At 37.5% G+C, this 24005-nt stretch overlaps 1 protein-coding gene across 1 annotated transcript in view; it reads left to right on the forward strand.

Annotated features, from left to right (window-relative positions):
• Positions 1–24005, forward strand: part of ANOS1 (anosmin 1) — a 199749-nt gene that overhangs the window by 131489 nt on the left and 44255 nt on the right. Inside the window, exons 4-6 of the mRNA XM_037986319.2 lie at positions 4018–4240; positions 13197–13381; positions 15780–15909. Of these exons, the coding sequence (XP_037842247.2) occupies positions 4018–4240; positions 13197–13381; positions 15780–15909 (538 nt within the window). The remainder of the gene's footprint in view (positions 1–4017; positions 4241–13196; positions 13382–15779; positions 15910–24005) is intronic.

The following is a 24005-nucleotide window of genomic DNA, read 5'->3' on the forward strand; positions in this document are numbered from 1 at the left end:
TGAAAGATCTGAATTGTTGGGCTAATTTTGATCATTCCCCTTTTATAGTCATTGGGAACACATACTTCGTAACTATTCTAGGTCACTGTCTTTGTTTATTTGTTTTTATGTCTGCCCCAATAGTTAGTAAATAATGAAGATAAGGAGACATGGCCTCTGTTTTCCTGTCCCTCACAGTTCAAGTGTGTGGCAGTTGGCATATAGATTATTAGAATAATATATGAATAGAGGATCCAAACTTTATCTGATTCTTGACTCATACTCTGTTTTCATAGGTGAAGAGTATGAACTGAGTTGATTTCATTATATCATGATGCAAACTAAGTCACTGTGATTTCCAAGTTACCAAGCAGGATTGCTGGATTTAATACACTTGCTGGATTTAATACAAGTATTTCTACTTGGAAATCTCAGCCCATGAGGCAGTGGCCAATGATTTTGGTATTATTTTCTTTCATTGTGTGTAATGTATATGAACTGTTGAAAAAAGAAAATTGGCAAACACTATATAATTGTCACAGATCTGTTAGCATACTTCCTTGATTATTAACTTAGATCTGAAACTAAATTTAGAGCTTCAAAACTCAATGAAGTAAAATACATCTAACAGCTAACAGAAAAATGAACTGTGAAATAGAGTAAGAGAGAAAAGCCTTGAGAGTTGATAATGCTTTAAGTGCTTATAAAGTTTATTTTTAATTAATTAGCTGTAAATTTATCACAATTCAATATTGACACCATGGCCCTTCTAAATTTTACCTTAAAGTTCTTAAATTGAGAAATAAGTTTAGTTCAGTCAACTCATGTTACTTTCACATTTTATATATGATTAATTACTAACAAACAACTTTATATGACATCTACAATTCTAATTCAAACCTTGAAATTATAGTTTTTCTATCTAGTGTTTCCACTGTTTTCCTTTTGTTAATCTAAGAACAGGCATTTAATTGTATTTATCTTGTAATGAAGTACTGATGCTTTGTCATCCACTAAATTTACAATATCAGAAAGATTATTGGCACTATGAAACAATACAATGTGGTGCTGCACACATTCTCATCACAATTTTTTTAAAATTGTGGTAAAATGCACATAATATAACATTTGCCGTCTTAACTCCTACGCATATTTTAATTGAACATTGTTTGGGGGAAATAACCAGGTGAGACAGTGGAGAATAATTTATGTTGAAATTGTAGTTTATCCTAGGATTACTAAGATATTCCTTGCTGAAGTTATGTTTTGAGTCTTCAGTGGAATTTCCAGTCATCATCAATCTGAGAATCATAGGCTAAAATTAATGAACTATCTGTCTTTTTGGAAAAGAGAGATATTCCTCCCACCAACCTCCCACCTCCCACTAGAGACTTTGATAATGGTGGTTTTTTTGTTTGTTTGCTTGTTTGTGTGTTTGTTTTATAACATACCTCTGCTATTGGTGAAATACTCTCTGGTTAATAGCCCAAATCATTCACTGTCTCCTGCCTAGATAACCTCCTGTCTCCAGGGTATCTAGGTGCTAACAGACACCTATCTGACTAAAGGGTCATGCTTGTTTGACAGTGAGGAGCAGCCAGCAGCATGCTAGCAGGTTTGGCAGGTGTTACCTCGCGGTTGGGAACCATATTCAATCACTATTGAGAAGCAACAGCGACACATGGGCTGGTCTTATCAGGTGTTTTCCAAGTGTTGCCCAGGCATTATGAGGCAGTGGTAGGGATGACCTGGTGTTACACAGGTGTCACGATGGTACAGAGGCATATTTAGTCATCAGGGAGCAGCAGCAGGCGGGTGTTCCCAGGTATCCTTCAGGTGTAACCCAGGTGTTTCCAGTTGTTACCAGTAATGAGCCCTGGTTAGGGATCACTGTGGAGCATCAAACAGCATGCTGGCGTTGAGCTGCATGATGTTCCTATTCTCCCCCTGAACTTCTGTTCACCAAAGCCACCACATTTATTTCTTATATTCCTAACCCTGTTGTGACATCAGATAAACAGAAAGGGCCCTCCTTGTTCATCTTCCACGTCCAATGTTGAGGCACCATGGCAGCCCTTCACTGGATGGCCTTTGCATTGATTCAAGTAGCCTGAATGGTTGTAGCGAACGGAGCTTGATATGTACAAGAGTTCAAACATGTGCGTACTTGTTCTTTGCCCATGGAGCAGTTCAAGGCAGCTGTTTCTGCAGGGTGCTGTCCTTCTCCATATGGGCAGACAGCATTCTGGCATCTCTCCTCCTGTGGCCCCACCATTCCCTACAGCTGTGGTGCTACCCATATCCAGCTAATCAAGAACATGGGGGCACCATCCCCCACCATCTGCAAGCCTCGGTCCACAGTGGCACAGAACTTTGCTGAGTACATTCCATTCACAACAACATAGCCACCCCTAGGTAAAAGGAAGACAGTGAAATTTAACCTGGCTGTGCACAGGCATTCCAGGTCAAAATGCATTTTGATAAGAGAAAATGTCACTTTGATAGGAGAAAAGAAAACAAATACATCTATTTTGTTAAACATTCAAGCAGACATCATGTGTCTTTAATGGAATAGTAGTTATCATGGAAACCATCTCCCATAAGGATAAAAGGAGGCTTGGTGTAAAAGTTAGGGTTATGGTGATCATCTTTTCAGCCATCTTCTATAAAGCAAAAAGAGGGTTAGGGATAGGGCTGGGTAGAGGGCTGGGGCTGGTGGGGCTGTCTTGGCCATTCTCTTCCATAGCAAAAAGGAGGGCAAGAGCACAGAGAGCATCCTTCCCTTTCTTTCCCTGGGTGGGACGGCTTTTAGAAGTCTCAGCAACTCCTCTGTTCAGTGGCAGAAAAAAGCCATTATCTTCCGATTGCAGCTCCTGTCTTAGGGATGACCGAGTGCTGTCCTGAACCATTTTTTCCTAAGGAAAAATGGGCATTTGATAAATGGCTCTTTCACATTACTCAGGCTTTTTCAATAATGCATTCCTCTAATAAGTCCAGGGCTTCCTATTCTCACTAATGGTTGATTGATTCTGGGCTCAACCAAAATGTCCTCAGCAAGATGCTGTTCAGACCCCAACTATGTCACAGATAACATAGGTGTGGGCTGATTTTTAAAGAAGATTCACATTCTTCTACTGTACAACTCATTGACAATTCCATGTTAATCATAAAGGCTGGAAATTATTGAAATATGTTCAATTAGGCTTAGACAACTGTGCTATGTAATTCCAACAAATATGCTATCATGTGAGAATTGTAAAGTTTTTTAGAGCTCCTGCTATTTTGATGAGTATTTATGATACATGAAAAAGTAGCCAGGTACAACGGCTCATGCCTGCAATCCCAGTGCTTTGGGAGGCTAAGGGTGGGAGGATTGCTTGAGGCCAGGACTTAATACCACCCTGGGCAACATAGCAAGACCTCATCTCTACAAAAAATAAAAATTAGCCAATTAGCCAGGGATGGTGGTGTGTGTCTATAGTTCTAGTTACTTGGGTGGCTGAGGCAGGAGGATTGCCTGAGTTTGGGAGTTCAAGACTGCAGTGAACTATGATTGCACCATTGTACTCCAGCCTGGGTGACGAAGTGAGACTTTAACTGTAAAAAAAAAAAAAAAAAAAAAGAGAGAGAGAGAAAGAAAAAAATTAAAGAGAGTGATGTGCTATACGAGTAATGTATACAATCCAAAAAGGGCCCTCAAATTGTACTGAACAGGTTTTGTGACTATTTATAGTCAGTTTTTTTGACAAACATCCTTGACCAAGGTAGAATATATGATCTGTGAATGTGGGCGCATATACTTGGTGTGTGTCTGTTGCATGCAATATAAAATCATCACTTATGGATTATGTTCCTTTGAGAAATCAGCACAAAATGTGTCACTTTGGTAGGAGAAAAGAAAACAAATATATGCATTTTGTCAAATATTCAAGCAAAAGTTTGACAGGGAAAAAATGTGGAACTTCCTTTCAGATGTTTTGGAAATCAGACTTCATGTGTCTTTAATGGAATATTTTTTTAAATACTTCTTTGTCTTAGCCTCTCTTCCCCAAGAAGAGCTACGAATGCTTGACCAGCTGTGAGTTCCTCAAATACATCCTGTTGGTAAAGCAGGGGGACTGCCCGGCTCCTGAGAAAGCCAGTGGATTTGCGGCCGCCTGTGTTGAAAGCTGTGAAGTTGACAATGAGTGCTCTGGGGTGAAGAAATGTTGTTCAAATGGGTGTGGACACACCTGCCAAGTACCCAAGACTCTGTACAAAGGTAAGGGGCAGCACTGGGGGTGTGAAGAGACATGCAGTGTCACATGTATCTGTGCCTAGGGAAGGGTGTCCATCGTAAGCGTGAAAAGTCTAAAAAACATAAAATCTTAAGAAAATTTATTTTATACCACATACAGACATCTTAACATATTCACAGACCCATAGAGATCAACCATATTAACTCGACTTGGGGCAGAGCAAGTCATTCATATTAATTCTTTTTAATTTGACAGATGTGATGGACAGCAACAATTCAGGAAGGTTTTTGTCTTTTTCTCCAATCAGATTGATTCAAGTAAGCTCTACTAGGTACACTGGAATAAATCGATTTAAATCCTTAGAAAATAGGCTGGGAGATGAAGCACACTTGAAAAATGCATAAGAAATATACCGGTATTGTGCTTTTTCTGCCAATGCGACCCAAGAACGTTAGTGTCATTGTGCAGATCTTCAATATTTTCATTAGTACCTTGAGATTCTAGACAAAGGATTTCCCTTCCTCAAAACATGGAGGTTCAATTTATCAAGCAGTTTAGCAAATGCAATAGTTTGTATTCAAAAGCCATTTCTAGAGCACTTAGCTCCTTAATATCAAGTGGTACTGATCATTTCCTGTAAATGGGACTAAACTCTTTTAAAGCCAAGATGAATCCATTGTATTATGTATAGTTTGGGATACCATCAAAATACACTATGACATACAACATTTTGTTAATTTTGGGGGTCTCATTGAAGAGTAATATAGAGCAGCGGTCCCCAACCTTTTTGGCAATAGGGACCTGTTTCATGGAAGACAATTTTTCCATGTTGGGGGGCAGGGGATGGTTTTGGGATGATTTAAGCACATTATATTAATTGTGCACTTTATTTCTATTATTATAACTGTAATATGTAATGAAATAATTCTACAACTCAGCATTATGTAGAATTGGTGGGAACCCTGGGCTTGTTTTCCTGCAACTGGATGGTCCCATCTGGGGGTGACGGGAGACAGTGACAGATCATCAGGCATTGGGTTCTCATAAAGAGCCTGCAACCTAGATCCCTCACATGTGCAGTTCACAATAGGGTTCACGCTCCTATGAGAATCTAAAGCTGCTGATGATCTGACAGGAGGTTCGGGTGGTAATGTGAGTGATGAGGAGTGGCTGTAAATACAGATGAAGCTTTGTCCACCCACCTACCACTTATCTCCTGCTGTGTGACCTAGTTCCTAACAGGCCACAGCCTGCTACCAGTCAGTGGCCCGGGAGCTGGGGACCCCTAATACAGAGTCAGTCAGCAGGCAGTATTCATTAAAGTACAGAGAGTAACAGATGTCTTTCTCTCTGTGTGTCTTTTCACACACACATGCCAAATCCATATTGTTTCTAAATACTGGTACTTAAAAAAAAATGTGTATAAAGCAGTATTCACCATCAATGCCAGTTTTGATTTATGTGCTGGCTACCTGTTTTTGGAAGTCCATGTTACTCTAACACTCAATTCACGTCTCCCAGAAGTTAGGTATCTGTCCCATCTTCCTTTAGCTCCCACTTGGGAATACTTTCCTCTGAAATCTATGTCATTCAACCATTTATTTTCTTTATCGTTGGAAACACGCCATAAGTACTATGTCTTACATTCAAAATAATCGCTGCTTTTCTCTTCTTACCAAGTGATGTTTCTTTAATAGTTTTAAAGTTTTATTGTGTTCATGCCTCTTATTTTAAACTACAGCAAGTCACTATTGCGAAATTTAAAACCATCTAATTTTTAAAGCCTCTGTTAATATGAAATTTTATCTGTCATTAAAGATAATATTCTATATATGAGTAGCATTCACCATAAAAATAGGATGCTTTTGGAATGGTCTTTTTAAACCCTTTTGTAAAACCTATAGTGTTTTAAAGAGATAATATAAATTAAAATACGCACTTTTATAAAAGGACTGAAGAGTTACTATGAATTTCAAATATGCCTGTTTCACTTGAGAATAAGGGGAATATTGTAGAAAGGGCCAGAATAAATGACTAATGATGCAGAGATACTTTCAATGTAAAACTACATTTAACGAAACCGGATGAACTTTTGTTGAAGTACTGAAGTCACTCTTCTACTACAAATTAGCTCTTAATTTAGATTTTTGTGGAGAGAGACAGAATCAATGGGAATCAACTACAAACAGAATAAACAGACTCTGTTGACCTGACAATGACTTTTGCGTAATAAAGGCAGTCTAGTTAATAGATTGTTATTTTGCAAAAAAAGACATATATGCAGGTAGATGTTTTTTCTTGCTTTCTTCAGTAGTCCCTCAAGGAAGGCTGTCTTCATGTCCTGGGAGCTTTGACAGTGCCTCTGAATATGTTAGTGTGTGTAAAAGGAGGGCAAATACAGCCTGTAGCAACTCCTTCACCATCTTTGCTAATGAGCCATTTGAAGCCCCTTTTGGCATTCCCAACCTGGAGTCCAGCTGCTTCTTCACTCTCAGAAGAGGAGAGGGGGACTGATATACACAAGCCCCAGGGAAACAGTCCGTTCCAACCCATCCCTTGACTTTGCGAGGAGAAAACCATGTGCCCAGTCAGCGCACAAACCAACCTGCAATCTTAGGATACTCATAATCACTGTCTTTCCTACCTCCAAGATGCCTTCTTATTGCCCCAAACAAACTAATGTGAAATAAGATTGCCTCCCTCTCTCTGTCTCTGCTAGGTCTGTGTAATTGTTTTCCTTAATAAGAGTGGGAGTCATGGTGGGTTGAGATTAACTAGTCCTTGGCTCTCCGTTCACAGCTGCTGAAACTGAGGTTGCAGCCTATGCCTAAGTGATTTGGTAGTAGGTAGCAGAAATAGATCTAATATCTGCTCCCACCTGGGCTAGCTCGCCTGTCATTTTAATTTTGAATGTATGGAGCCCTAATGGAAACACTCACTGGGCATCGTTGTGTTATTATATAATAGGCTAACTAAGGCCTGGCACAGTGGCTCACCCCTTCAGTCCCAGCACTTTGGGAAGCTGAGGCAGGAATTCAAGAGTAGCCTGGGCAAGATGGCAAGATATCCCCATCTCTACAAACATAATAAAATTAGCTAGGCATGGTGGCACGTGCCTGTAGTCATAGCTGCTCGGGAGGCTGAGGTGGGAGGATCATTTGAGCACAGGAATTCGAGGTTACAATGAGCCATGATCATGTCACTGCACTCCAGTCTGGGCAACAGAGTGAGACCCTGTCCCAAAATGTATCTAAATCCATTATCTACCTACCTGTCTAATAGGCCAAGTAAAAGATTTGTCAATATAGAATATTTTTAATCTAACAAAATCACTACTTTATGAATCATTTTAGACTAATTAATAACATGGGATTGTTACATTGTAGGGTTGAAGCATATAAAACTAGATACAATGTGTGCTGTATAGAGAACCAAATTCTATGGGATAAATATTGAAAACCTGAAGTTCCTCATTCATTCATTATTTATGTATTAAAGTGTTGTTGCATAGTGCTCTTTGGAAATCCAAAATAACATTTTCTTAACATTTTCCCCAGTTTACCTTTACAAGGGGCTGCTGTCACTTGATTGGAGAAGTATTGACACATTTCAGTTAAATACACATTTATGGAGTGCCTACTATTTTCTGTCATCTATAATGGGCATTGGGGTACAAGGATCCATGTGACACTAACCCCCCATATGGTCCAGTAGTTTATTACTGAGATTGTCATGCTCACAATACTCTTTAAGTGGGCAAATTGTTTTTCTAACCTTTAAGTAAATGGACATTTACCAACCTCTGTGTATGTTTCATTTTATTACTTATTGAATTAATTTTTTAAAATATTTTAAAATTATAAAAACCCATACATACATACTTTCTGTTTGGTCTGTTGTGTTTGTGGAAGGGAAGATAGAAAGTACTGATTTTATAGCTTCAAGAGCTTTTTATACTGGTCACTTGAGTTTTGAAAAGTGATGGGTGTCTTGAAAATATGATCAACAAAATTCCCTATTATATTTGAGCACTGAATTTGGGCTATGCTGTAAGAACTGCACTTAACTGATGCCTGGAAGTAAGTTAACCTCCATAGACTATAGTTTAAAACAAACAGCAGAGATCCTTTCTTTTACTTTTTAAATAAAATTATTAGCATCAAAATAGAAGGCTTGGAAATAGTAACATGATTGGAGATGCCTGCTGGTGCTAGTTCTATGAAATGCAATTCTTCATAGAGCTGTAGAAACTTTAAAAGGCTTATCTTCTACAGGTAGAACACAAATGAGTGCATTTGGGGGCACTTCCTTTTTCCTTCCTATAGTACGTCTATTTTATGGCTTGGTGAGACAGTCTTTTCTCCAGAGAGTGATACATTTTACTGTTTTGTTGCCAAATCCCACTGCCTCTCTTGGCTTCCAACTGTAGCAAAAATGGTTTGGGCGGGGAGAAAGAAAAGTTAAAAAATTTTACAAACCTAAAGATTCAGACTAATTTGTGACTTATAGTTTCCCTTTGCCATGGATAAACCAAGAATTAATTGTACGTCAATCAGTTTCTTTTCAAAAAGACCCGATCACAGAGTTGATTTAGTATTTCCACAAATAATTAATATATAAAATATTTAAACTTCAGACCTCTGGAAATAGATTTATACAACTTCTCACAAATAAATTTTCAACATTTCGCATCCAGTAGCCAGCCCAATGCCTTAATGTGATGTAAATACAAATTCTAGAGTTCTAATTACCTTTATGAGAGATATCAAGTAGTGATTAAATCACTAGAACAATACATCTTGCTACATTTTTATGTCATTTAGACACATGATAAAAATTAATAGTAATAATAAAATCTCACAATGAGTATGCAATTGTAACTTGCTTATCCTAATTGATTTTTCTATCCATAGATTTTTAACATTTTTTAAAAGCATTGGGTTTTTGTTCTTTTGATTTCAACAGAATATTTCTTGCATTTTAAAGAAAAAAGTGTATGTCACATATTGCAGGGTGCCATATGATGTTTGCTAATTTTTCAACAGAATCATTTAGATTTCAGATGACTAATTTGTTCAAAAATAATTTTAAAGAGAAAAATGCTAATCATTTACATAATAGAAAACACATTGAGAAGAGATCCAGTCTACACATCTGGTTATGCAGTTGGGATGCTGGTTCAGCCAGTGAGGACTGTGTGCACCGGCAGTGAGGGCTGGAGGTCTTGAGCGGGGCTGAGCCTCATCTGCACACAATTACAGTAGAGTGCTGGAGTTACTTCCAATCAAAGGAGCCAACTGACTTTAATGGAAAGCAGATGGACCATTTCTTAACATGCAAATTGCAGGGTCATGCTTCATCATAATTAAAGAGATTTTTAAATGAAGAAATTTGAACTGACATCGCCCTGATGCTCATTACATTTGATTAAGGCTGTTGATCCTTGAATGCTACTCAAGATTAAAACCTTACAGAGAGGGGACTGGGTTGCTTGGATTGGCTTCTGGTGAGTTCAGGTTACTTAGGAGGCTATTTACTGTAGCTGTAGTTACTCCAAAAGATTATACATTGGAAAGCCAAAGAAAAAGGTAGATTTAGAAGTCTCGGAGAATGCACTCTATGAGTTTGAAGAATTAGTCATCATTTTTTTTTACTATGCACCAAGGAATCAAGTAAATCATGAAATGTCCTCTGCGACTGCTCTCTCTTGCCTTATCCCCTTCGGTAGAACTATTTGTCTGGCATATGCAGGCCAGCCTTCAATGCAAGAATGATACTAAATGATCACCTTGTTGAGATTGTGTTTTCATCACTCTGAACAAATTTTTGTGATTTTTTACTTGACACAAAACATACAGAGCTGCTTCTATTAAAATCAATTAACTTTGGAATTTCTATCCCATCAGGAATTGGTCTTTTTTTTTTTTCTTTTTAATGGGAAAGTCCTATGGTCAATGTAATAAAAACGTTCTATCTTGTAAACATTTTGGCATTGCTTTATTTTCTGGTATTTACCTTTTTAAAAAACAGAGTGAATGTTCATGTGAGTAATAAAACCATGCTGGAAAAGAGATGTGAGTTGCTTGAAACAATGTATGATAAAGATGGCAGTACAGAATATCTATGATAAATCTTCACCCTGCCCTAGGTGACTTTCAAGCAGAGTAGGGATTACCATTGTTGCTATGGTTTGCATAAATGTTGCCCTAGTCTCTTATTTCCACAGATATATTCTTGAGTGAAGAATAAGAAAGTGGGTTTGGCTATTCATTCAGCAAACATTGGCTGTTCATTGAACATTTGCTATTGCAGAATGTTCTCTTCTGGGACATTGTGAGGTGTGGGAATGAAGGAGACATGGTTTTTGACCTCTGGGGGCTGTGGCTCAATGGGAAGACAGGCATCATTAAATGAGTTTGCTGCAGCAAGAGGTAGTTAAATGCATGTCTTGACAGTTACAGGCTCAACATTGAAGGGGGGCAAAATATTAAAGCCTTTATTTCCAATTGGGAGGTTTAGGGGACGTGTCACAGAGGGATGGCATTTGGTCCGAGCCTGGAAGTATTCAAGGGTCTACAGTTAGAAAACAGAAGGCAAGACATTTCAGAGTGAAAAAAAATAATAATAAAATAAACAGGCCATGGTATTATTAAGTACCTGGCAGTGTGTTTGTAGGAAAGCTGCGCTTAAAGATAATATCTGTGACAAAAACTAAAGATGTACCAGGAGATAGACTGACAAATAAATGGTAGCCAATTATGAAGAAAGATGCCTTGAGGGGGATGCCAATAAGTTTCCCTTCATTCTAGAGAAAATGGGATGCAATTAAAGAGTTTGGGAAGCTGAAGGAGAGAACTTCGCTTCTACTTTAGAAAAATAACCACAAAGTACCAATAAGGGGACACTAGAAAAAGAGATTGAGATTCAGGGAAATAGGTTGAAAGGTCAGAACAAGGAAGGGAGTAAAGTCAGGTGGCCATCATGGAGACAGAATGATTTGATAATTCTTGAAAATGTCCTAAGCAGTAAGACAACTAAATGTTGTTAGCTGCAAGAACAAATCAAAAAGGTTCTAAGATCCCTTAGACATCCTAAAGAATAAAGTTGTCATAAAGGTAGATATCGCAGGAGAAGGGACATATCTAGGACAGAGAAATTCAGCAGGCAGGTGGAAAAGATGGTCTGCAGCTTAGCCAGGGATTAGAGATAGACTGGAAAAACATTTGCTTAGCAGCAATATGCTAATCATCCAAGTCAAGGTACCCCCATTGCTATGGTTATGCACTGAGATGAAAAGTTTATGATACAAGCTTGAAATAAATGCATGTCATGGCAGAACAGGAGTCAAAGACTGACTTGGTGAAGTTCCAGATCCACCAGGAAAGCTGAGCATCTTAGAATAAGAGTGTCCAAGGGATTTGCATATCTATCAAAACCACCTCTTTTCTCTATCTCTCTATGTGGCCTTTTCTAATATGAAATGTAGAAGGAAGCAGATAATTCAGAGAGAAACCTGAGATCAGGTTGTAGCCCCAGGCAACTAATTTAGTCTTCCTTAGACACAATTATCTCCTATTCAACATGTAGATAATTAACCCTTTACCCACTTCACAAACTCACAGTAAGGATTAGGTGAGACAAATTTATTGTAAACTAGAGGTCACTCCTCAGCCATGACCCACCAGTAATAAAGGAGACTGCAATAGGTACGGTAAACATTTTCTCCAGAAAGTAGTTTTTTTAGATTAATGACTTTTGACCATATATAAATATGCTTTAAAAAATTATTCAATTCCATCCATCCAAATCTTTGATGACTTTAAAATTTTCTTAAACAAGACTTACCGTGAATTAAGATCAAAATAGGAGTTGAAATTCAAGCATGTCAACATGCATCAAACCTTATTTGCATTTGGTGTTTGCACATTTTCCAGTTTCTTCTGTGTTTAAACTTACAAAATGGAAGAAGAAATAGAGCATTCTTAACTAGCTCTTGAAATGAGTTTTCAATGCTTTCAGCAAATTGTGGACAGAAAATGATATTAATGGTAATTGGTGTTCTTGGTGTTGATGGCATTCACCATCATGGAGCCATAGATTCTGTTTCCTTCAGTTAGTTTTGCATATTCTATTAGTATTACAAATTTCTTTACAAATTCCCTTTTTGAAATGCCTGCTATTTTGAACTGTGGTTCTTCAATATATCAGTTGCCAGACAACTTGCATGTACAGAAGGCGAGAAACAAATCAGAATGATTAACTACTTTAAAATGAAACACCTGTGAGAAACTTTTGAAGCAGCGCACTCACTCATGCCAAAACCAAACATAATAAATTCATTATTTTCCAATGTTAAGCCATTAAGTCTATAGGGGAGTGCTTGAGCAATCGATTGGGGAATCCAAAAGACTTGAACTTTGGAAATCACTCTTAGGAGATTTCACATGAAGAGATTTTGCTTTGCAGTGTTTTCCTTAAATGGAAAACTCCCTAAGAAAGAAGGAAGATCAAATCTGGAAACCGTGTTATAATGACCTTAGAACATATCAATAGACACAGAGCATGATAAAAAATGGGAAAATGACTTGAAACTCTTTATAATGATCTCCTAGTGTGAATTCCATGTTAACCTCAAGTGAAACAACCTTATAACATGATTTATTCACAAGAATGCACATGAAATGATTGCTCTAGAGATTACTAGGGAATAAGCCACTTGTTCAGAATCAGGAATCAATTTAGACTGTCTTATTAAAAAAAAAAAAAAAAAAAGGCAAATTAAAAGAAAAAGGAGCAAATAGCTGAACTGAGTGTCAGAAGACTTCAGATGTGAAACCCTGTATGGAGAGGCCACTTTTGTGAAAGGAAATCTCAGCTGTCATCAGATCAGATTCATCTCTTCCATATTTGTTCTTCCTCAACTTTTACTTCAATTTGAGTCACACGCAGATTGTTTTAATTGATACGGTCCTATTTCAGGTGTCCCCCTGAAGCCCAGAAAAGAGTTACGATTTACAGAACTGCAGTCTGGAAAGCTGGAGGTTAAGTGGTCCTCGAAATTCAATATTTCTATTGAGCCTGTGATCTACGTGGTACAAAGAAGATGGAATTATGGAATCCATCCTAGCGAAGATGATGCCACTCATTGGCAGACAGTGGCCCAGGTAAGAACCTCATATAGACTTTGATTTTCATCCTGGAGGTAGTGTCTGCTACATACCTATGCACATACAATTAACTTGCTATGCCTCAAAATAGCTTGACTACAGAAATTACTCAGATATGAAATGAACATCATAGGGGTCTTCTAAAGAGAGGATGAGGTTCATAGATACAAACGAATGTGCTCAGAAACTAGACCATTGGCTTAATTTGTTCAAATACACATGGAAGGGTGTTAATTTTATAACCTGATTATTCACATGTATTTTCTCCAAGAACTACATTTTCCTCGGCTAAACTCAAAGCCAACTAGAGTAGGGGAAATGCAACATTATGAGGACTAATTTGACATTTAACAATCTAAATGCCTTCTCTTCTGTTTCTCCTGCATTTACACCTTTATTCCACCCACAGACTTTAGGAGCATAGGATAAGATTTGTATCACAAAATTACTTAGTGGGACATAGCCAGCAGCCCATAAATCTTCCCTAAGTGCTTTCTTCTTTGTCTTAGTCAACTTAAAAACTGATACACCACCTGCATGGCAACACTCCCAGAGAGTGCTTCCTCCTCTTCTGTCTTGTTGATGAGAAAAGCAAAATATTTTCTTTCTTTTTAAGAGCTGTTAAATCCACTACCAGCTGCAACCACCCCCCCAACACAAAAAAAGACCCTACATGGATATAAAAAGTAACAGATTCTGAATGTGAATGTGAAACTGTGTCATGCCTTCAGACAACTAAAATGCCTTCTCCACATCTATGTCTATAGGAAAAAAATCTCACCTTATGTTGATTAGATCATTTTTTCCAAGGACTGGATTCCTATTTTTTTTTTTCAGTAAATGTAAAATAAATGTCAATATTTAGGTGTTTGGAAGAAGAATATCTTCTAAATAGCAGTATCTCAAAGGGGTTAAGCACTAAAATAAAACAATGTAAAGACCCCAAAATAAATAAGTTTGATGTAAAAATACAACACTAAATTAGAAAAAAAAATTGGGCAAATAAATTTAATAATTCTATTCTATACCTATATTTTATATAAAAAAAATTTGCTTCAGTAAAACATAAAGCTACTCAGATTACAGCCTGAAATTCCATTTGATTTACACGGCATGCTTTCATAAATCATGGTACAGATTCATTTGTAATTTTTCCAAATTACTTAAAGATTTATGAAAGTAACTGATAATAAGATCATCTCTTTTATCTCCAAAAGATTTTTGGAAAGTGAAAAGCTATTTTATTATTGTTGTTGGTATTATTTTTTCCTGTTAACGCTACATGTAATACTTCCTTCTCTGCTAAACGCTGTGGATACCACGCTGACTTTAAGCTTTTTAAATTCACAGCTGAAACTCTAAATGACAAAGGTGAAAGTGTTTTCTCAAAGTCTGCCAAATCAGGTAGAAAGCCACATGTAAGAGTTCATATTCTTCCTTTGATCTCAGAAATGTTCAGCTTCTTTTAGATATTGATGTAAACATGACAGTCATTTTCACATTATTTTAAGCTGAGGTTATTATAACCTCAGTTATTATAAACTGAAGTTTGGGAGTGTTCAAATCCAATCCTGTTTCCTTAGTTTCATCCACAGATCCGAGTTGAGTTTGGCACCTAATATAGATGAGGGCATAGACTGTAGATGGTTATTTCTTGGAATTCAGGGCAAAGGTTTTCCAATCTACCAATAGAAACAAAACACAGAGCATTGTTGAAAGCAGATATATAGTATGAAGACTGTCAAAGTTATTTGACATCTTAAAATTGTAGCACTAGAGACAGCAAAACCTTCTGGTCTTCCCCAGTGTCTATTTTTTTCCTTTTGGGCATTTTATTGAACAAATATATGCTAACACATCTCGCCCTTTGAGATCACGAGTGGTTCTTCGTAGATGTTATGTGATTTACTCCAGAGATTTTTAAACAGTGGCTTGGGTTATAATTTCCTTCCAGAAATTGCTAGTGGGTTGCATGTGAGTTGTTATACCTATTTTACTGTTACATTTGGCATGTGAGTTAAAAAGAAATTTTCTTTCTATAATCTGAAGATGACTTCATCTTCTTGCTGTAATGTAACAATTACTACACTTAAGTATTCTCTATTGATTGAATATCTCAAATGCTGTAATTAGTCACCAGATTTTAAAATAGCCCAAGCTCTTGTCATAATGTTTTGACTTCAAGAGATGTTTAATTCTTTGGGGTGAAATATCAGTGGTTCCTTGTTCCCTGACAGCTCTCTTCCTAACTGGGCATGAGAATCCCCTCTTATCAGGAGGAAGACAGACTGAGTTGCATTGGCTGATGGGTTAGTGTATTTTTTTAAACAGATTCGACCAACATATTGGAATAAAAAATGACATGTTTCCTGTGCTCTGTGACATGTCCCCTCAGACCACAGATGAGCGAGTTCAACTGACTGACATAAGACCCAGCCGATGGTACCAGTTTCGAGTGGCTGCTGTGAATGTGCATGGAACTCGAGGCTTCACTGCCCCCAGCAAACACTTCCGTTCTTCCAAAGGTCAGCCCTCCTTTTCTTCCCAGACACAGAATACTATCCTTGCTCCCAGGCACACATGGAATACAGATTCACTGTCTCTATGTTCATATTTATAGTTAGTCAACAGGTGGCTTTGCTGTTTTAGAGAACGGGACCAGATGTGTTTGAAGGTACCATGTACATTTATGGTTAAGGACAAAATTGGAATTTTACCTGCAGTATCTCATAGAAGATAACATAAGGGAGTTTTTTTAAACTTTGAAGTGGCAAGGGGTTTTCATGATCAACATCTGTTGAGTTTTTACTTTAAGATATTCTGTATCAAGCACCATTCAATTGATTTTCAAAGAGAAACACTGAATTTTAGCTATTCTAGACAAAATAGCCTTTCTTGAAATGATTGTTAAGTTGAAAGTGAATTTGACTCCTACCTTTGCTTCATAACATCTAGAATTTAAACCCCTCCCGAGTCATTTAATCATTGCTATAATTTTGTTCAGTTCTGACTGCATCGATATTTTAAAACCTCTGTGGAATCAGATGAACAGTGTGCTACATTTGTGGTTGATCTGTGATGGTTGAAGGACATAATTTGACCAGCTATTAATAATATCTTCAGGTTTATTTTTCTAGTTGTGTCCATATGGCTATGTACCTTCCAAATTAATTAGACATCTGCTTCACTAATTATAAGGATCTGGTTTCATAAATACAGATTAGTTACATTGTTCTCTTACTAATCACAAGTTATCTTCTTACACAGAAGCTAATTTAAATTTATTTTATTTTAAATATATTTATTTATTGTGACATTAATGAATAATGTAACCCTTTACATTTAAAAGCCTCTTTAAAAAAAAAAAAAAAGTATTTTTTTTTTCTCCCCAGGGAGGCAAATTCATGAACTAAACAAACTTTAAAGTGAAATTGTAAATAAAGACATCAAACCTTGTCTTAAGACTCTGTCTCCAACTGATTTGAAAATTTAGAGAGGCAAGTGAAATAAATAATTAATTGTGGGTTAGGAGGTAGTGATCAATAAAAAGCCTCAGAATGCTTCACCTTGGGTTTCATGGTTCAAATGTGATCCAGACATGTTCTGGTCAAAATGTGTTACCATCTGTTCAGTTGCCTGCAGGATTTGGGCTGGTGCTCTGTGAATAAGACTGCAAAATCAGACATTACACAGAAGTGGTTCTCAGCCTCTAGAGACAGATGCTGAATTAATTTCCTGTAAGAGTTGCAGTGGCACCTCCTGCCTAGTGGAGGTGAGCAAGGTAGTTTTGCTCCCATGATTGTTACAGAGCCTTGCTATCACAAGATCCTCAGGATCTGGAGAGAGATCCTTTGACAGCCCCAGGGTCGTGAGGGTGCTAACTGAAAGTAGGAAGGCCAAGCTGTCCTGACACTTCCTAGTATATCGGAGCAACTTAATCTAGAATGGAAGCTGCATCTCCCAAATTTAAGTGGACTTTTATTGAATGAAAATGCAACTATTGCAGTTTTCATTAAAATGTTGTTCTGTCACTGTTACAAATACACCCAAAATTCACACTTCCATGTCTTATTGTGAGGAGCATCCCAAACTTTAGTTCTTGCAATTTTACAAACCAAAAATGTCTGTACAGAATTTGTGGAAGATTCCATTATATTTTCAGTGAAGATGAGTCCCAGAATGACGGGAGTTTAACATATGAGCCAAAAGGCGGTAGACATTCCTTCTATGACATCTCTAAAGCAGACTTAATCACTAACAAGGTGGGACATCTTTCCACACTTTTCTCATTCTCACCAAATGTTGAAAAGAGACTCACTGGGAAAAATGTTTTAAAGAACTTCATTGAAACATGATTTCTATGCCATAAAAATCACTTATTTTAAGTGTACAGTTAAATAATTTTTAGTATTTACTGAGTTGTACAACCATCACCATCATCTAGTTTTAGAATGAGCCCATCACCCCAGTAAAATCCTTCATGACTTACCGGGAAAATGTAAAGATAGAAATAAAGTTAATTCTGCGTCTTTTGCCTCTTTTATTACCCGTTTATCTGAACTGCAGTCCTATAGAGTGGGAGTATCCTGCAGCTTGGTACTTAATCTATTCCTTAGAAAAGCCTATTTGGGGAAAAAAAAAAAAAAAGGCCAAAAGTATAGCAGTCACAGTGATCGATAAATGATTACTCTCTTTCTGGAAATACAAGCATCCCCAAGGAAATTAAGGACTTTCCCCTTAAGCACTGTTTCTCTCAATAACCTCCATTTGAGTAATCGGCAATGCTGCTCTTGCAGCAGTTTGTGGCAAAAGAGGCCTGCAGTCATTCTCGATCCTAAACATTTTCTGCAAGCTACCACAAATCCTCAGATCTGCCTTGATTCACCTTTCCCTGTGTTTCCCCTAATCAGCTCAGTTCTGTCTTTAACTGGGAATTGTATTAGCTTCCCAATCACATCCCCACCCCACTTCTGCCTCCTGGCTTCTGCCTTAAGGCTTCTGAATTCCTGTTTACGGATCCTGGCCCCTCATTCCTGCTTTCGGATCCCCAGTTTCGGATCCCCACTTCTGGATCCTGGCCTGTCATTTCACACCCTGGCCTGTCATCCCTGCTTCCCGATTTCTACTTCTGGATCCCCTCCTTTTTAGTCTTCTCTCAACACAGCAACCTGAGTGATCCTACTAAAATCTGAGCCACTTCCCGTCAGTTTTTTGCTCAACGTGTCCAAGCAGCTTCCCCCACCTAGAGTAGAAGCCATGTTCTTTACAATGGATTTTAAGAGCCAGTTGACCCCCCTTTCTCCTTCCTCTTAGACTTCATCACTACCCTCCCTGTTTTCCTGCTCAACCCGCTAGGCTCTTCTGTGTTCTCTGAATACTATATTCTTTCCCTTGCTTCAGGATATTGGCATTTACCTGGTCCTGGACTGGGGAAATGTTCTTCCTTCAGATTGTTGAAAAGCTGGCTGGCTCACCTCCTTTATACAAGTATTTCTTTTCCAGCAAAACCGTCTTTAGCCATGCTACTCATATGTATAAACAAACAAGCAAACAGATCCATGTCGTCTGTGTTGTATTTTTGTTTTTATTTTCGGTTAAGACTGTCTATCCTGCCTTAGTATTTTGCTTATTCATCTTGTCCACGGTTTCTCCTTGCATCCAATCAGGATGAATGTGTGTGTCTCTTTCTGTGTTTCATAAGAGCAGATATGTTTTCTTTTTTACTTATTATTTCCCCTGCCTAGAACAGTACCTGACACATAGTAGCTGCTCAGCAAATCCTTGTTCAATATATGAAGAAATGAAACATGAGTAATAAAAAGAGAAGGTAAGACAGAAAATGTTGTTTCTACCTTTAAATTTTCTCAGTCAGGGATGAAGGATCAATCTTTTTGGGTTGACGGACTCATTTTACAACCCAGTGATGGTGACGGTTACACAACACAGTAAATACAAGAATGTCAGTGAGCACTTAAGATGAGAGAATTTTATGATATGGAAATTATATATTTCAAAAAAGTTGTTACAGACATTTTTTCCCAGTGAGGATCTTTTCTACTTTTGATGAGCTTGAGGAAGGTAGGGAAAGATGTGGCAGCATCTTGTTAATGTACTGTTTAAGTCTCCTTTATACATATCCTGGAGGGTTTGTCTTCTACCATTTTACTGATTTGTTAAACTCCCATAATTCTGTGGTGCATCTTTACTGAAAATATAATGGAATCCACTATGAATTCAGTGCTTACATTTTTGGTTTGTAAGACTGTAAGAACTAACATTTGGGATGCATCTCAAATTGAGACATATGGAAATGTAAATTTTGGGTGTCGTATTAGTCTGTTTTCATGCTGCTGATAAAGACATACCCAAAACTGGGAACAAAAAGGCTTAATTGAACTTCGAGTTCCACATGGCTGGGGAGGCCTCAGAATCGCGGTGGGAGGCGAAAGGCTCTTCTTACATGGTAGCAGCAAGAGAAAATAAGGAAGAAGCAAAAACAGAAACCCCTGATAAACCCATCAGATCTCATGAGACTTACTCACTATCACAAGAATAGCACGAGAAAGACCCGTCCCCGTGATTCAATTACTTCCCCCTGGGTCCCTCCCACAACTTGTGGGAATTCTAGGAGATACAATTCAAGTTTAGATTTCGGTGGGGACACAGCCAAACCCTATCAGGTGTATTTGTCAAAGTGAGAGATAGAACAACATTTTAATAATAACTGCAGTGACCGCGGTGTTTCAAAAAATGGTGCATTTTCATTCAGTAAATGCCCATTTATCCCTGTTTGCTCCAGAATTGAAAGTGTGCCAGTCTTCTGGTGGTTTAAAATTACTTTTAAAAAACAGTCACCACTTCCAAGGTAGTAGTCTGTGCAAGAAGTAAGCAATTATCTATTGTATTTGGTTTGGGTAGAGAGACAGTGTTGATAACTTAAGGCTGGGTCAAGGAAAACAGGAAGGGTGTTTATTTAATTTTTTTCATCTACCATGAATATCTCAGCAGCTAAAAGTAAAATTAAACAGCAAAAATAGATAAAATGAGTTCCAGTTAGTTTAGGCTCACTGCATATAGGATTCATGGACTATAAAGCTGATTTTCATGGAAAAGCCAAACTTCTTGTCCTTATCTTCTTTATATACAAAATTAGTCCATGTTTGGCAAAATGGATTGGCTACTAATTAATTTCTTCTTAAGTCATTTATTTTCCCATAACTTAGACCTAACTCAACATATCTATTTTTATGGAAAACTCTAAGTTATTCATAGATCAGTAAATTAGTTTCATGCTTTTTGTTTTCCTGGTGAATACCAGTTCTGAATGTTTTTATTGCTAACTCTTACCTCTTCCAGAAAAAATGCATAAATATAGGATGGGCAAAATCATTAATTTTTGTTAGCGTTTGGGATAATTTTGCCTACTTAAATTGTCTATACTGTATTTCCTCCTGGTACTTGAGATGGGAAATTGGCTTTGAAATTAAAAATGAATAACAGTTTAATTGATGAATGCCTAGTGTTCATTACTACTTTTTGTCGCTTTATTTAGAATGTGGGACTGCATCTTTGCACATAGTAAGTTACCTTCACAGGTCACTCCCGGGGGTCTGCCTAAACTTTTCTATCCCATTCCATTTGGAACAAACAACATGAAACCTCTGGGTACAAGATGTTGATATGTCTTCATATTCCTACATAAGTTGATATTTGCTGCTTTGAAACACAAATTTCAACAAATAGAGATTGCCCATCAAAGATCAGACACCTTCAGAACCTGATCCAAGTGAAGGCTTTGAGTGTGAGCAGTTTACTTAGGAAGTGATCCAGGAATGTGGTAGGTAAGAAGGGAAGTAGGACAGGGTGTAGAAAGAATACAATAAAGGGCGAATTATTTACCATAGGCAACCTAAGCTTCCTCTCCACTGGGCACTCAGGGAGCTAACGTGAAGCACACACACCTCAGAACTCCTCGCTGGAGGGGGGTTAAGGGTGTTAAGTCAGTCTTTGTCTGCAGCTGTTCCTAGCGTATCTGGTCTGCATGCTGGCAGAGCTTGCTCTGAGCCCAGACACAGCCTTAGGTGAGGAGGTGTGGAAGGGCATTCAGAAGTTGAGCTGATGTGCCCTGAAACAGCATAGCACAAGAAAGTCAGGGCGGTACCCTGAAAACATCTGTTGTTTACCTCTTGTTTAACTCGACATCAGCGTGATTCCTGTTAGAGTGGATCTAATACATTTTGAATTATGGTTTAAAATAAATATATTAATAGTTTCATGAATAAAATGTGGTGAAATCATAAAAGGAATTCCCACATTACTAAATATTCCTAAGCTTCTTCCTCTATGGTACAAAGTTAATAATCAGACACAGGCATCCCTTTCTAGTTTTTTATTTTCACCTCTCTCATTTCCCAAAATCTGACAAGCTTTACGTTATTGTCCACTTCTTGGAATGAGAAGACCACTAATGTCTAACCAACAGAGAGCCCAGATTTTGGGAATGGCCAATTTGGAGTCAGGGTTACAAATATAAAAATACCTTTGGGTTCCATGTTGCAGTTGCTTATCTTTTTCAGTAAATTGGTGTTTAACTTTTCCTTGATATTGCTGGTATGTATCAAATGAGTAAAAATAGTTATTTTAAAATACAAAATTGCAAAATACAAAAATACAAAATATTGCATGCTTAGCATTGGAAATATATATTGCTAAGTAGCTACTACCTATTACAAAATAGTATTTACCAGTTTGCTGAATTTGGGAAATGACGTGTTTGTTTCTGGCTACTGTGACTACATCTGTGTGTCAATATGGGTAGTAAAAGAAGGAAGAGTTCTGATTTTGTGGATTGTATAAGGCAGAATCCAAATTCATTTTTTTGATATGTTGCCAAAAGCGGGCAAGTATATGTTTGTTCATTTGAAATTAGTCAATATCAATTTGACACTACAAAATAACACACTTTTAAGGGATCTTATGAAGAAACATAAAAATCCAACTTAAATTATCCTTAACCTAGCATATTATCTTCTGGTTGTTATATTCATTTCCCTCCAAATTCCAAGTCCTTCATCCATCTTTTTCTCCTTATTTCCCCATGTGCATAGGATACATTACAAAGGAAAAGGAAGCAGACAGCATTGTTTTCACAGCATATAAGTATCACACTGGATGTTATTCCATGCATGCATTACAGAGTGTCAGTAAAACTACAGCAGACATCACTGATGGTAATAAAGTTCCCTGTTGCCCCGTGGGGACCCATGACTTTTTACTCTGTTCTACAGCTGCTCGGGATGTGCCATTTCCAATGGGCAAAAGGCTTGGCTGTACATATGTCTTGAAACTATTTAATAGTTGGAAATTTGCCTGCAGTGTAGCTTCAGCAGCTTTGCTAAGATTTTTTTTTTTTTTTTTTTTAAAGGGAGAAGGAACACTACCCCAACTGCCAAGTCTGGAAAGAAAAAAAAAAGGTTTAAATATTATTAGAATCAAACTTCTATTTAGTTGAAAACTTTGTGACATAGTTATATTATTGTTTTTAAAGTATAACTGCACTTGACCAAAGTTACATCAAGTATATACCACAAGTATACCTTACGAGGTATTCTTACGATGCATTTCTGTATGAAGTTTAATCTATAGACATTATTGGTAGAAATGAAATAAGTAAAATCAACATTCATTTTCTTGAAATAGGTATTGTTCTCCATGTACACATGTGCATGTTTCTTTATGATGATCTATACTCGTTGCCCTCTTTGTAGCCTCATGGGTTCCTGTATTTAACAAATAGTGTTGTCTTAAACCTAGAGGAGCCTGCCTCAGAAAAAGTGATGGCATTTCTGCTGGGACAAGCAGAAGTGGTCTTTTCCCATGAGATTCATGTCAGTGCAATAATAGGCCTGCATTTCTCCAAGGGTGATACGTGATTTTATTGTCACTTTACCCAACATAGGCTCAAAGTCTTTCCATTGTGTCAAACCTTCGTGCTTGTTACTTTACCTGTTTGTGGCATGAAACACAAGAGGTTAAGTGACGAAACCTGAAATTTATCTTTCTGAAATCCAAATGTTCCATGTGATCATCAATAAAAGGAACTATTTTTCCCCAAGGCTGAAATTGGGTATACATGCTAAATATTTAGCATATTTTATGTTGGTAATCACACTAATTGTATAGCGTAGAAAGAGCTAATGCAGCCTTCCTATTTCAGTTATCTCTGAAAATGTGCTTGCTCTCTGCAGTGTGTTTCTGCAGATAATTGTGAAGATTGTAAGGAGGGAGTTGGCATCAAACAGAAAGAGAAGTGAGCTGGGGGAAAATGCCCGGATTTGAGACTCAGAGGAAGGGTGAGGAGAGCACTGGTCTTGTGGTGTGACTCCCATCCTCTCACTTGAAGAGGCAGTAAATCAAACTCTGCTCTTGAAGTAGTAAATCAAACTGTGATCCTCAATTTCCCCATCTCTAAAATGAGAACAACAATGTTAACATTTAATAGACAAAATACAACTGTATGTTTGTAAAATTAGGGATAAACAGTGCTCATGTCGAGTTTCCTAAACCTAATGGTATCACATTTTTTGAAATTCTCCCAACCAGGGGAGAGCAGTCTGTGGCC

This window comes from Chlorocebus sabaeus, chromosome X (assembly GCF_047675955.1).
Source record: "Chlorocebus sabaeus isolate Y175 chromosome X, mChlSab1.0.hap1, whole genome shotgun sequence".
Lineage (NCBI taxonomy): Eukaryota > Metazoa > Chordata > Mammalia > Primates > Cercopithecidae > Chlorocebus > Chlorocebus sabaeus.